The sequence below is a fragment of the Papio anubis genome, chromosome 14, assembly GCF_008728515.1.
Source record: "Papio anubis isolate 15944 chromosome 14, Panubis1.0, whole genome shotgun sequence".
NCBI lineage: Eukaryota > Metazoa > Chordata > Mammalia > Primates > Cercopithecidae > Papio > Papio anubis.
Window position 1 is genome coordinate 86754538 of NC_044989.1, and position 14046 is coordinate 86768583.

The following is a 14046-nucleotide window of genomic DNA, read 5'->3' on the forward strand; positions in this document are numbered from 1 at the left end:
AGCTTGCAGTGAGCCAAGATTGTGCCGCTGCGCTCCAGCCTGGGCAACAGAGCGAGACTCTGTCTCCAAAAAAAAAAAAAAAAAAAAAAAAAAGCGAGACCCATCTCTACAAACAATTTTTTTTAAATTAGCAGGGGATGATTGTGCATACCTATGGTGCCAGCTACTTGGAAGGCTGTGGTGGGAGGATCCCTTGAGCCCAGGAATTACAGGCTGCAGTGATTGCACCACTGCACTCAGACCCTGTCTCTAAAAAGCAAAATTTAAATCAAATCACTCACTTGTTCAAAAATGTGCAGTGAGGCCAGGCTCAGTGGCTTACACCTGTAATCCTAGCACTTTGGGAGGCCGAGGTGGGAGAAATGTTTGATTCCAGGACCAAACAATTGAGACCACCCTGGGCTCACATAGTGAGAGCTAGGTCTCTACAAAAAAATTAAAAATTAGCCAGGTGTGGTGGTGTGTGCCTGTAGTCTCAGCTACTCAGGAGGCTTAGGTGGGAGGATTGCTTGAGCCTAGGAGGTCGAGGCTGCAGTGAGCTGTGATCGCTGCAGCCACTGCGCTCAAGCCTGAGCAACAGACCAAGACCTCGTCTCAAAAAAAAAAAAAAAAAAAAAAAAAAGTGTGCAATGACTCCCATTGCCAATTCAAAGAACTTTTATGAATGTCTCAATATACTTGTCTAGCGTTATGTGCCTATTTTTGGACTCAAAGTGGCCACCATAGGTGGGAGATCAAGTTGGCAACAATAGTGTTCCAAGGTAACACCCCCTATATCTCGCTCTGTACCCCAGGCTGGAGTGCGGTGTCTCGATCTCGGCTCACTGCAACATCTGCCTCCCGGGTTCAAGCGATTCTCCTGCCTCAGCCTCCCGAATAGCTGGGACTACAGGCGCGTGCCACCACGCCCGGCTAATTTTTTGTACCCCTTAGTAGAGACGGGGTTTCACCGTGTTAGCCAGGATGGTCTCAATGTGCTGACCTCGTGATCTGCCCGCCTGGGCCGCCCAAAGTGCCGCGATTACAGGCGTGAGCCACCGCGCCCGGCAAGAATTTTTGTTTTTTCTTTTTTTTCTTTCTTTCTTTCTTTTTTTTTTTTTTTTTGAGACGGAGTTTCGCTCTTTCGCCCAGACTGGATTTCAGTGGCGCGATCTCGACTCACTGCAACCTCCGCCTTCCGGTTTCAAGCGATTCTCCTGCCTCGCCTCCCGAGTAGCTGAGATTACAGGCGCTTGCCACCGCGCCCGGCTGCTTTTTGTATTTTTAGTAGAGACGGGGGTTTCATCATGTTGGCCAGGCTGGTCTCGAACTTCTGACCTCGTGATCCGCCTGCCTGGGCCTCCCAAAGTGCTGGGATTACAGGCGTGAGCCACCGTGCCCGGCCCCAAGAATTTTTTTAAATAATAAATTTTGTGGAACCTTCTATAGGCACTCTTTACAGCGGCGAAGAGCGGAACCCGGCAGATAACATTGAATAAAAGTTGAGTGGACAACTCCTTTGTTATTTTCCTCTTCCTTGACTCCGCCTCCTTGCTTTCCCTTCATTCCCTTTGCGGTTGTGCTTTTAAACCCAAAGCGGCCGCCGTAGGCGAGGGTGGCAAGATGGCTTCCTTTGTCTTTGCTGGTGCAGTGAGAGCAGCTTCAGGTCAGTGGAGAGCGACATACTCCATGCATGCCTTCACAGGACGGGGAACTGGTGCGGGATAGAATGGGCGTTTAGAGGGAGGTTAACAAGCAAAAAGGGTCATTATTTAAGATAAGAGGGTTAAGCCCAATTTTCTCTGGGGCGGTGTGACCGGCAGCCTGTACCAGGTTCCTTGACTCGGACTCACGCGGGCCTGTGTGTCCCGCATTTTCCACTTCCTTACCAGCTTTTTCTTCCCTAGAAAACAAGCCAGAAAAACTGGAACGGAGGGGGCGAGGGAGACCAAAAAGTCTCACCTAACTTTCTGATTTGGAGGCTAGGACCCGCCATTCTGGACCTTTAACCTTGAAAATTAATTTCTCCTAACTTCAGATTATATACCTTTACAATGGGGGTCATACCACCTACCTGGGGATTAAATGAGATAATGCACGTAAAGCGTCTTGGGCAGTGCCTGACACACGGTAAGCTTGAAGGCCAGTTTAATTTTTTTTTTTTTTTTTTTTTGAGACGGAGTCTCGCGCTGTCGCCCAGGCTGGAGTGCAGTGGCGCGATCTCGGCTCACTGCAAGCTCCGCCTCCCGGGTTCACGCCATTCTCCTGCCTCAGCCTCCTGAGTAGCTGGGACTACAGGCGCCCACCACCGGTGGCTCACGCCTGTAATCCCAGCACTTTGGGAGGCCGAGGCGGGCGGATCACAAGGTCAGGAGATCGAGACCACAGTGAAACCCCGTCTCTACTAAAAATACAAAAAATTGGCCAGTTTAATTTTTAACTACAGCCCCCGGCACAAGGGCTGGCATGCGAACTTCTTGACTGAGAGACAGCAGAAGTAAAGGCGACTAAATTAAGTTGCCGTCACGTTAAGTACTTGTTGCACAAAGTTAAAAATCATCTAAATACCATAAGATGCTCAGTAAGTTACTTTCACACAAAATATATTAAGTTAGGATAACATTTTGTGGGAGAATATACGAGATGAGTCAAGAAAAAGCAACGATGTAAATTTTCCCGTTAGAGAAAAGCTTTTTTTATGTGAAGTATTTTTTGTGTTCGCAAAATATAATACATACGAAGAAAATTTTATGTAGTATGCATGAATGGTTTAACAATTCTAAAGCAAACACCTGTTTAACACTCAGGTCAAAACAGTGCACCACCTCTCTCCCCTGTATATCAAAATTCTCTACTCCCCCCCAGATATAAACACTGTTCTCATTTTTATAGTTACTATTAGATTGCCTATTTTTCCTATAGTAGGTTTTAGCATGTATATGTGCATCTCTCAAGAACATAGTTTTGTCTGGTTTTGAACTTCACATGAATTAATTCATGCAGTATATACTCTTTAGTGCCTTTTACATTGTGAGATTCATTCATTTTGCGTAGTTGTAATGCTTTCTCATTGATATATAATTTTTATTTTTATTTATTTTTTTTTTTGGGAGGGATGGAGTTTCTCTCGTTGCCCAAACTGGAGTTCAGTGGCATGATCTTGGCTCACTGCAACCTCCGCCTCCCAGATTTAAGTTATTCCCCTGGAGTAGCTGGGATTACGGGCATGCGCAACCACGTCCAGCTAATTTTGTATTTTTAGTAGAGATGGGGTTTCTCCATGTTGGTCAGGCTGGTCTCGAACTCCTGACCTCAGGCGATCCACGCCCAGCCTGCTATATAATATTGTATGACTGTTCCACAATTCTCCATTTCCAGTTTGGGGCAATTATGTACAAAGCTGATTGATCTTGTCCTGGCGCATGAGTCTAATTGTTTCTAAGGATGTGGGTGTGTGTGAAACTCCCTGTGAAACTGCCTGGTCAGAGAATATGTATATATTCAGCATTGCCTGATATTGCCAAACTGTTGGGGCTCCACATCCTCACCAATACCTGATATTGTCAGACCTACAAATTTTTGTTAATCTGGTGGCTTTGCAATGGTATCTCACTGAGATTTAAATAAGCATTTCTCTGATTAGTAACAAGCTGTAGTGTGTTTACACATGTTTATTGGCCTTTTGAATTTCCTTTATGAAATATCCACTTAAATATTTTGCCCATTTTCCTATTGGATTGTCTTATTTAGTTTTTGTTTTGTTTTTGTTTTTCGTTTGTGTGTGTCCTTTATCTTCTCCCACTCAGGCTTGTCTTTTACATTATTTTGGAGTGCCCTTTGATGAAAAGTTATTTTTCATCTACTTGAATTTATAGTTCTTGTAATTTTTAAATAGATGATGTAGGTAGTTATCAACTTAGTATTAATTTAGATTCTACTGAAAACAATTTAAAGAGTGAAGTGACAGCTTATTTTTAAATGTCAGTATTTTAAATATGCTGGAAATTATAGGCTTTTAAACAATTTAAACTATTTGATATTTTAGATATTAAGAATTTGTGAAAGGGTAGTTTTTCAAAATTCTTTTTTGTTGTTGTTGTTGAGATGGAGTCTTGCTTTGTCACCCAGGCTGGAGTGCAGTGGTGCGATCTTGGCTCACGGCAAGCTCCACCTCCCGGGTTCATGCCATTCTCCTGCCTCAGCCTCCCACTACAGGCACCTGCCACCACACCTGGCTAATTTTGTTTTGTATTTTTAGTAGAGACAGAGTTTCACCATGTTAGCCAGGATGGTCTCGATCTCCTGACCTTATGATCCGCCCGCCTCGGCCTCCCAAAGTGCTGGGATTATAGGCGTGAGCCACTGCGCCCGGCCAGTTTTTCAAAATTCTTTTAGGAAACATGGGATCAAAAATCTTGAAGACTCCTGGTTTCTATACTGTCACACTCTGCTCCACTCCCATCCAGTGCAGTTCATGTCCCCCATTCATTCCTTTGATTCATGCCACATAGGGCCAATGTGATTCCCCAACTGTACATCATCATCTTTGTACATCCTATTCCCTCTGTCTCTTCTTACTCTTTCAAAGCTCTGGTTTTGTGTTACCTCTTTGGTGAAAACATCTGTGTTCTCTATACAAGAGTGTGTTTAGAGTAGATTAGTCTGTATGAAAATGCCCAGACAGGGGCAGAGGACTGAAGGAAATTAGTTATTTCCCTTGATGTACTGCACTTTTGTTAACAAAGCTAGTCTGTTAGGTTTCCCTCACAGGCTTAATCACATGATTGGTCCACCAGAAGGTGCAGTAGATAGAGCCTCCCCACATACTTTCCCATGAACTGCTCTCAACCAAGTTCCCAGTTCCTGTTGTTCCCGTAACCATTTTCTCTAACTTCAGTGTATTTATTCCTGATTTCATCTTGTTGGTTTTTATCTGTTTTTCTCTCTTACTGAGATCACTTGGAGTTCTGATACTCTGTCTCTTCACAAATACGTTAACAAGCCATCGTTCCCAGCTTGTTTTTTGCGAAAATTGATAAATACGTCTTGTGCAGACTCAGGATCTTCATAGAAATTGAGAACAAAAGAATTTCTTAGTTTTTTAAAAAAATTTTTTAACTAAGAGATACCAAAATCTGATGACCTATGAAAATTGGAACATTTTCTTGTCTACAGTCCTCCAATGCACTTAATCTTCCAAAGATTACCTCCTGCCTTATTACATCTGCACATCTTTTCAGTTCTTTAACTTATTTATTTGATTTCCAAGACCCTATGTAAGGGCTGTCTCATCAGTTTTCTGCACCAATGTTTATACTACCCTTTTCAGTTGCAAATTGTCACTTTTTCTTTTTTGGAGACAGAGTCTAGTTCTGTCATCCAGGCTGGAGTGCAGTGGCATGATCTCAGCTCACTGCAACCTCTGCCTCCTAAGTTCAAGCAATTCTCCTACCTCAGCCTCCGAGTAGCTGGGACTACAGGTGCGTGCCACTCTGCCCAGCTAATATTTCTATTTTTAGTAGAAACGGGGTTTCACATGTTGGCCAAGCTGGTCTCGAGCTCCTGACCTCAGGTCATCCACCCGCCTCGGCCTCCCAAAGTGTTGGGATTACAGGGGTGAGCCACCACACCTGGCCCTGTTATCACTGATGGCCACATATTAATATACAGGTTAGGCATCTCTAATCTGAAACTTTTTGAGTACCAACATGACACCACAAGTGGAAAATTATTATTATTATTATTATTATTATTGAGACGGAGTCGCACTCTATTGCCCAGGCTGGAGTGCAGTGGCACAATCTCAGCTCACTGCAAGCTCCGCCTCCCGGGTTCACGCCATTCTCCTGCCTCAGCCTCCTGAGTATCTGGGACTACAGGCACCTGCCACACCACGCCCAGCTAATTTTTTTTTTGAATTTTTAGTAGAGACGGGGTTTCACTGTGTTAGCCAGGATGGTCTCGATCTCCTGACCTCGTGATCTGCCTGCCTCGGCCTCCCAAAGTGCTGGGATTACAGGCGTGAACCACCATGCCCGGCCCACAGGTGGAAAATTCTTTACCTGACCTCATGTGATGGGTGGCAGTCAAAACTTTGTTTCATGCACAAAATTATTTAAAACATTGTATAAAATTAACTTCAGGCTATATGTGTAAGATGTATATGAAACAAATGAATTTCGTGTTTGGACTTGAGTCCCATCTCCAAGATATCTCCTTTATGCAAAATTTTAAAAAATCTAAAATACTTCTGGTCACAGGCGTTTCAGATAATATTCAACCTGTATCATCTTTGCTAAGTATCCCTCTTCTTTATTATCTGCCATTAGCATTCGTTAAATGTTTTCTCTGTGCTACTCCTCCAGGCACTTTACATGCTTCATCTCATTCAAGTCTCATTATCTCTCTGTAATTAACTTCATTTAAATTTGAGGAAACTGGGGCACAGAGAGGTTAAATAACTTGCCCCTGGTTACATAGCAAGGAAGTCATAGAGCTAGAATATGAGCCCAAATCATCTGATTCAAATCCTAGCACTTCTGTATCAACATGGCCCCTCATTTATTATCTGAAATCAGTGCAGTAGAAAATAGGAGAGTAGTTCTAAGTCCCAGCTGAGCATCAGACTTAGGTGGAGTATTTTTCTCTCTTTTTTTTTTTTTTGAGATGGAGTTTCACTCTTGTTGCCCAGGCTGGAGTGCAGTGGTGCGGTCTCGGCTCACTACAACCTCTTCCTCCCAGGTTCAAGTGATCCTCCTGCCTCACCCTCCCGAGTAGCTGGAATTATAGGCGCAGACTACCACGCCCGGCTAATTTTGTATTTTCAGTAGAGACGGAGTTGCTCCATTTTGGTCAGGCTGGTCTCGAACTCCTGATCTTGGGTGATCCGCCTGCCTCAGCCTCCCAAAGTGCTGGGATTACAGGCATGAGCCACCTCGCCTGGCTGGAGTATTTTTGTTAACCAACTTTATTGAAGTAGAATTTACATGCCATAAAATTACCCATTTTATGTGTACAGTTTTATGATTTTTTTATTAATTTAGCAAGCTGTACAACCATTACCACATTCCAGCTGTAGGACTTTTTTTTTTTTTTTTTTTTTTTAGTTTTGTATTAGTGCATTTTTTTTTTTTATACTTTAAGTTCTGAGGACATTTTCATCATCCTGTGGAACTTGTTTAATGCACAATTTTGAGTCCCACACTAGACTTCAGTCAGAATTTATGGGTGGAGTCAGAGATCCACGAATGATTCTGATTTGCAGCCATGAACTATTAGTCTGGCCATAGTTGGAAGGACTGATAAGAGGACTTCATTCACACCACACATCTAGGCTGTCTGAAATCTGCCTTCTGACCTGTTCCACCCCACTGCCCACTACTTCTCCCAAGGCGTCTCTGATAGTCAGGCGAGCAGTCTCACCCTCTGAGGCAGGTCTGGTCCTCAGCCCATACATGTACAGTTGACCCTGGAACAACACAGCAGGTAGGGTGTCAACCCCCAAGCAGTTGAAAATCGAGTATAACTTTTGGCTCCTCCAAAACTTAATTACTAATAGCTTACTGTTGGCCAGAAGCCTTACCAATAACATAAACCATTGATTAACATTATGAGGCCGGGCATGGTGGCTCACACCTGTAATCCTAACACTTTGGGAGGCTGAGGCAGGTGGATCACTTGAGCCTAGGTGTTCACGATTGGACTGGGCAACATGGCAAAATTCTGTCTCTACAAAAATTAGTCAGGCATGGTGGCACGTGCTGTAGTCCCAGCTACTTGGGAAGCTGAAGTGGGAGGATGGATTGAGCCCAGGAGGTCAAAGCTGCAGTGAGCTATGATTGTGCCACTGCACTCCAGCCTGGGCCACAGAGTAAGACCCTGCCTCAAAAAAAGAATTTTAAAAACATATATCCTTCATGTTATATGTATTATATACTGTATTCTTACAATGAAACAAGCTAGAGAAAAGAAAGTCATAAGAAAGAGATATAGGGTACTGTTCATTAAGTGAAAGTGGATCATCATAAAGGTCTTCATCATCTTTACATTGATTAGGCCGAGGAGGAGTTGGTTTTGCTATCTCTGCGCAAAAAAAAACAAAAAAAAAACAAAAAAAAAAACAAAAAAAAAACGATTGCAGAGAAAGAAGAGGTGGAGGAGGTAGAAGGGGAGACTGGAAAGGTAGGCACACTAGGTACAACTTTTTTTGAAGAAAATCTGTGTGTAAGTGGCTCTGTGCAGTTAAAACCCATGCTGTTCAAGGGTCACCTGTATTTGTTTCAGTCCCCATGCCTTTGCTTATGTTGTTCGTCCTGCCTGAAATGTGTTCCTCCTCTTCTAAGGTTCTGTTCATTTTCTTTTTTTTGAGACAGAGTCTCTGTTGCTCAGGCTGGAGTGCAGTGGCGTGATCTTGGCTCACTGCAACCTCCGACTCCCGGGTTCACGCCATTCTCCTGCCTCAGCCTCCCAGTAGCTGGGACTACAGGGCCTGTTCACTTTCTAGAGCACTTTCACTTTCTAGAGAACTCAAGTGCCTCTTCTCTTTCCTTTGAGAATCTTTCTCTTGCCACTCTTGTCGAGTGCATCCCCGACCTGCCATTGTACTGTGTGTGGGAGTTCTGTCTCAGCAGAGTATAAGATCTGGGAGGTGGGAATAAATGTTACACACATCTTTTTCTCCTAGTACTGGACATAGAGCTAGCAAACATCTGACTGGATTGTGACGATGATTGTGCAGCTCTCTAAATTTTCCAAAAATTGTTGAATTGTATACATAAAATCGGTAATTATTTTATGGTTCTACCTTAGTAAAGTGGTAAAAGCTTCACAGATGAATATGATGCTCAGGGCACGTTAATTGTATTTAATACTTGGTGGCATTGATACATCTCTTAATTTTTAATATCTGGATGCATATTTTGGAGTATTATATTAAGTATATACGCTCCTATCTTTACAGGAATCCTACGGCCCCTGAATATTTTGGCATCTTCAACCTATCGCAGCTGTGTCAAGAATGCCTCTCTTATTTCTGCATTGTCCACTGGACGCTTTAATCATATTCAGACACCAGTTGTTTCTTCCACTCCCAGACTTACCACATCTGAGAGGAACCTGACATGTGGGCATACTTCAGAGATCCTTAATAGGTAGAGTATATTTCTTTGTGGGTATATATTCTCCTGCCTCAGCCTCCTGAGTAGCTGGAAAGTTCTGGGATTACAGGTGTGAGCCACTGTGCCTGATTGGTAGAGTATATTTCAATAAACATGATGCTTAGACAAACTTTCCAAGATATTCATGCCTGCAAAGGTATCCTAGAAGTAGGTGGTATTCTTTGCCTACCTGCAGTTAATTATGTAGAATTCTGCTTGATTGAGTGGGAGACTCTGACTGACATCCATGTATCTAGGCGCCTGCGGCAGGAAAATGCCAAATACAGCACGCTTCTGATGTTGTATGTGTGCTTTCCTGCGTGGAAGCTGTCATCCAAAGTGGAGGGTGCACAAGATGCTCAGCTTGTAAGGATGGGCTGCGTGTGTTGGTCATTCAGTCAGCAAATATCCAGTTAAACACCCCTGGGTGCCTAGCACTGTAGTTGGCAAAAAGGACACAAAGGTCAACAAATTGAAGTCCTCAAGGAGTTTGCAATCTGATGGGAAGATGGATAAGAAATCAAGCGATGATAATAGAATGAATTATTTTACAGGAATTGAGGGGGTAGGTTTTAGAAGACTTGCAAGTTGGTGATGGTTGCTATTCTAATTTATGCTTAATGTCATGGGTCATTGGAAGTAATATTGTGTATGAAAAGTTAGTTCCATCCCATTGGAGCAGCTTTACTCATTTCTCAGTGGAGATATGAATTTTAATCCTTTAATCAGTCTGATTATATACTAAAAATTTTTAAATATATTTTTAGATTGGCCCCCGTGCTTCCAAGTGTCCTGAAGCTACCAGTCAGATCTCTAACATACTTCAGTGCAAGAAAAGGCAAGAGAAAGACTGTGAAAGCTGTCATCTATAGGTTTCTTCGACTTCATTCTGGCCTATGGGTGAGGAGAAAGGTGAGTCTTCACACTGTTATTAAATTGAAAAAGGAGTGCGAGGCCGGGCGTGGTGGCTCACATCTATAATCCCAGCACTTTGGGAGGCCAAGGCAGGTGGATCACGAGGTCAGGAGTTCAAGACCAGCCTAGCCAACATGGTGAAACCCCGTCTCTACTAAAAATACAAAAATTAGTCAGGCGTGGTGGCAGGCACTTGTAATCCCATCTACTCAGGAGGCTGAGGCAGAGAATTGCTTGAACCCAGGAGGTGGAGGTTGTTGTGAGTCAAGATCAAACCACTGCATTCTAGCCTGGGCGACAGAGCGAGACTCCATCTCGAACAAAAAAGGAGCGTGAGCAGATTAAAATGAAACAGAATTCAGCCAGGCACTGTATGTAGCTCACGCCTGTAATCCCAGCACTTTGGGAGGCCAAGGCACTTGAGGTCAGGAGTTCGAGACCAGCCTGGCCAAAATGGTGAAACCCCATCTCTACTAAAAATAGAAAAATTAGCCAGGCGTTGTGGCAGGTGCCTGTAATCCCAGCTGCTTGGGAGGTTGAGGCAGGAGAATCGCTCGAACCTGGAAGGCGGAGGTTGCAGTGAGCCAAGATCACGCCCCTGCACTCCAGCCTAGGTGACAGAGTGAGACTTCATCTCAAAAAAAAAGAAAGACCAACCAGTTTTGCAAAACCATTTTTGAGATACAGTAACTGCCCAAATCGTAATTCCCTTTTATTACTTGGAAATTAAATCTTTAAAAATCAAAATTTGGTTCCCTGTAAAAATAAAATAGTTGGTAGAACTTTCTTGATGTTTGAAAGGTTGAAAGGATTCTCCCGTTTTATAAACAGTCCTAAATTTGTAGATAAATGGGTTGATTGGAACTCTCAGCTCTTATCTCTGTTGAAACACTGGTGGGTAGTTTCCTACACCAGTCAGCAGAAGCTCATATAATCCATAAGCAGCTAAACTAAAGGTCTAATGTTCTGAGTTTTGTGAATTTGAGACCACTGGAAACATTCTTCCCTTTTGTGTGTGTGTGTGTGGTTTTTTTTTTTTCTTTTTTTTTGAGACAGAGTGTCACTCTGTTGCCCAGGCTGGAGTGCAGTGGCACAATCTTGGCTCACTGTGACCTCTGCCTCAGGGCTCAAGCCGTTCTCCTGCCTCAGCCTTCCGAGTAGCTGGGATTACAGGCATGCACCACCATGCCAGGCTAATTTTTGTATGTTTAGTAGAGACGGGTTTTCACCATATTGGCCAGGCTGGCCTTGAACTCCTGACCTTAAGTGATCCACGTGCCTCAGCCTCCCAAAGTGCTGGGATTACAGGCATGAGCCATGGCGCCTAGCCCCCACTTTGTTTTTATACCAATTATTTCCAGGTTCTCTTCTAGCCCTAGGTAAAATGAAATGGGTGGGTTTCCTTGCCTTCCTTTCCATATCCCTCTCACTGGGCTCTGGAGCCCTCATGTTACTGTAAAGGACCCGATCATACTCTCCAATCATAGTACCTAGCTTCAGTTCAGGGCTCCCGAAAGTATACCCGGTATAGAATGCCCTGCCTCTTCAAAATCTAATTTTCAGAGAAAAACAAAAAATCTGGGTAGATTAATTCATACTAATGTGTAAAACAAAGTATCTTCCGTGACATGGTTTCATCCAGCAGTCCTTGATATTTATTGTTTATTACCTCCTTCCATTTTTGAATCTAGAGACTGTGTAAAAAAATTCAAGCATTTTCACAGTGGTTCCATTCCGTGAATAATCTTTAAAGGATACTGGTGGTAGGGCAGCAAATTAAGTGTTTGTACGTCAGAGATCCATAGTAACCCAGTTTGGCCTGCAAACTATAAAATTATTACACAGATGTGGAGATTTGGCTTTGAATGTTTGCATTTAAAATTGTAAGCAGTGAGTAGCAAAAATCTAACTTCTAGCATTTTAAAACCAGAACTATTAAATAACCTTTCCTAATTTCATCACTGTCCTTATAGAAGTTGATGGTCACAGTGATGATACTAAGACATGTCAGAAACCCAAGGCACATTCTCAGCAAAGAGCCATGGTTTTGTTCAGTTGGTATTGTGCCATAAAGAACCCTTGGCTTGAAAGGACCCAAGGGCTCACTGTGTGGTTTTAGCCAGATGTTAAGCTGGGTGGCACCTAAGATCCCTTCTACTTTAAACAGGCTATGATTATAGTTTTTATATTCAATCTAATTTTCCTTTCCTGTCTTTAAAAATTAATTATTCAAAATTAATAATACCTATATGGGTGTATATGAAAGTTCTGGGTTGAATATGTGGGTTAACCATTCCTTCACCACTCCTAATAATAGTCTTACCATATTTATAATTCCTTAGAAAAGTACTTCCTATAAAAATTGGTCCCTTGTGTGTGAAAAGAATAAATGAAGCAATGTATTTGAGAACTGTGCTTCTCAGCTCTTGTAATACTCAGCTTAAGAAATATTAATGTTGTTACCTAGCCAGCACTGCATCCTCCTCTACATTAGGAAAGACAGTGGTTAAGAACTCTTATTAGCCTGGGCAAGATGGCGAGACCTCATCTCTACAAAATTTAAAAAATTAGCTGGGTATGGTGGTGTACACTTGTGGTCCCAGCTATATGAGAGGCTGAGGCAGGAGGATCACTGGAACCCAGGAGGTAGAGGCTGCAGTGACTGTGGTCACGCCACTGCACTCCAGCCTGGATGACGGCGTGAGACCCTGTCTCAAAACAAAACAAAAAAAGAACTCTTATTGGCCCTCAGACCTCTGTCTGCTACTTCTCTAATCAATGGTTTCTTTTTTTAAAGATGTAAAATAAGAATAATAGTACGTTGTTAAAGATTGCTGAAGAGATAGTAAGATCATACCTGTTAAGTTAGTGATTATAATTCTATGTCATTATCTTGTACTTTCCCAGCCACACACATTTAGTTTTATTTTCTGTGAGTTTAAGTAACATTTTTTTCTAAAATACTATTTATTACTATTTCTTTTCAAACTACACATGCTTTCTCCATCCTGACCCCGCCCCAGTAAAGAATCGCATCTTTCCAAGAAATATTCCAGCCCCTATGGAAGTGTGGTTTTTGTTCTTATTGGGTCTATAAACCTTGAGTTGTGAAGATACCTGTTGTTTCATACATAATATGATGCTTTACATTTCTTTGTAATATCTGACAGGCTGGCTATAAGAAAAAATTATGGAAAAAGACACCTGCAAGAAAAAAGCGATTGAGGGAATTTGTGTTCTGCAATAAAACCCAGAGTAAACTCTTAGATAAGATGACGACGTCCTTCTGGAAGAGGCGAAACTGGTATGTCGATGATCCTTATCAGCAGTATCATGATCGAACAAACCTGAAAGTATAGAAGTTTCACTTGTTTCTCAGTTATTGGATATGTATCTTTGTGTACATGATATCTTTGCAAAAATGGATAAGTACAAAACTTGATGTAAATTGTACCAATGAATATGTAAACATACAGTGACAACATTAAACTTATAAAAGTGTAAAACTTAATGGATCCGACTTTGCCAGATTTGGTTAGAGAAACAGATATTTAGAATGGTGCATTATTTTTAACAAATGGTATTGGCTTAACTAGTTGTTTCAGTTAGGCTCTTTTAGTTGCAAGGAATCTCAAGTGGGACAAACATAAGAAGACTCAAAAGCCACAAGTTAGCTCAAACAGTATGACATTATTTTAAGGATATGTGCCTGGGAATTCAGGAACCACCTCACCAAACCCATCTCCCACCCAGAAATCACCCCCCAGCATCAAGAAGAGCAGAAATTGGGTGGTGCTCCTCAGCAGGGGCAGGTGGATGCTTAGGCTTAGGCTCTGCCATGCATGTGACTTGCTTCTTTTTACATTGTTAACTCCATTCTCTTGTGTTCACCAACTTCTCTACACAGCTTTTGCATACTTACAGTTTCTGTTCCTTTGGAATAACTTTAACTTGCACCTTTGAGGTTCTTTTCTACATCGTGACCTTCAGCTCCTGT

At 42.4% G+C, this 14046-nt stretch overlaps 1 protein-coding gene across 1 annotated transcript; it reads left to right on the forward strand.

Annotated features, from left to right (window-relative positions):
* The first annotated feature begins 1467 nt into the window (after positions 1-1467).
* Positions 1468-13560, forward strand: MRPL35 (mitochondrial ribosomal protein L35). The gene is made up of 4 exons (XM_009184593.1): positions 1468-1645; positions 8939-9128; positions 9902-10046; positions 13220-13560. The coding sequence occupies exons 1-4, from the start codon at positions 1603-1605 to the stop codon at positions 13406-13408; spliced, it is 567 nt and encodes a 188-aa protein (XP_009182857.1). The 5' UTR covers positions 1468-1602; the 3' UTR covers positions 13409-13560.
* Positions 13561-14046: the final 486 nt, after the last annotated feature.

Bases quoted from the DNA above. Each gene is read 5' to 3' on its own strand.
- MRPL35 (XM_009184593.1), top strand. From the start codon at position 1,603: ATGGCTTCCTTTGTCTTTGCTGGTGCAGTGAGAGCAGCTTCAG. The intron at 1,646-8,938 runs GTCAGTGGAGAG...CTATCTTTACAG, and splicing joins TGCAGTGAGAGCAGCTTCAG to GAATCCTACGGCCCCTGAAT. The intron at 9,129-9,901 runs GTAGAGTATATT...ATATATTTTTAG, and splicing joins ACTTCAGAGATCCTTAATAG to ATTGGCCCCCGTGCTTCCAA.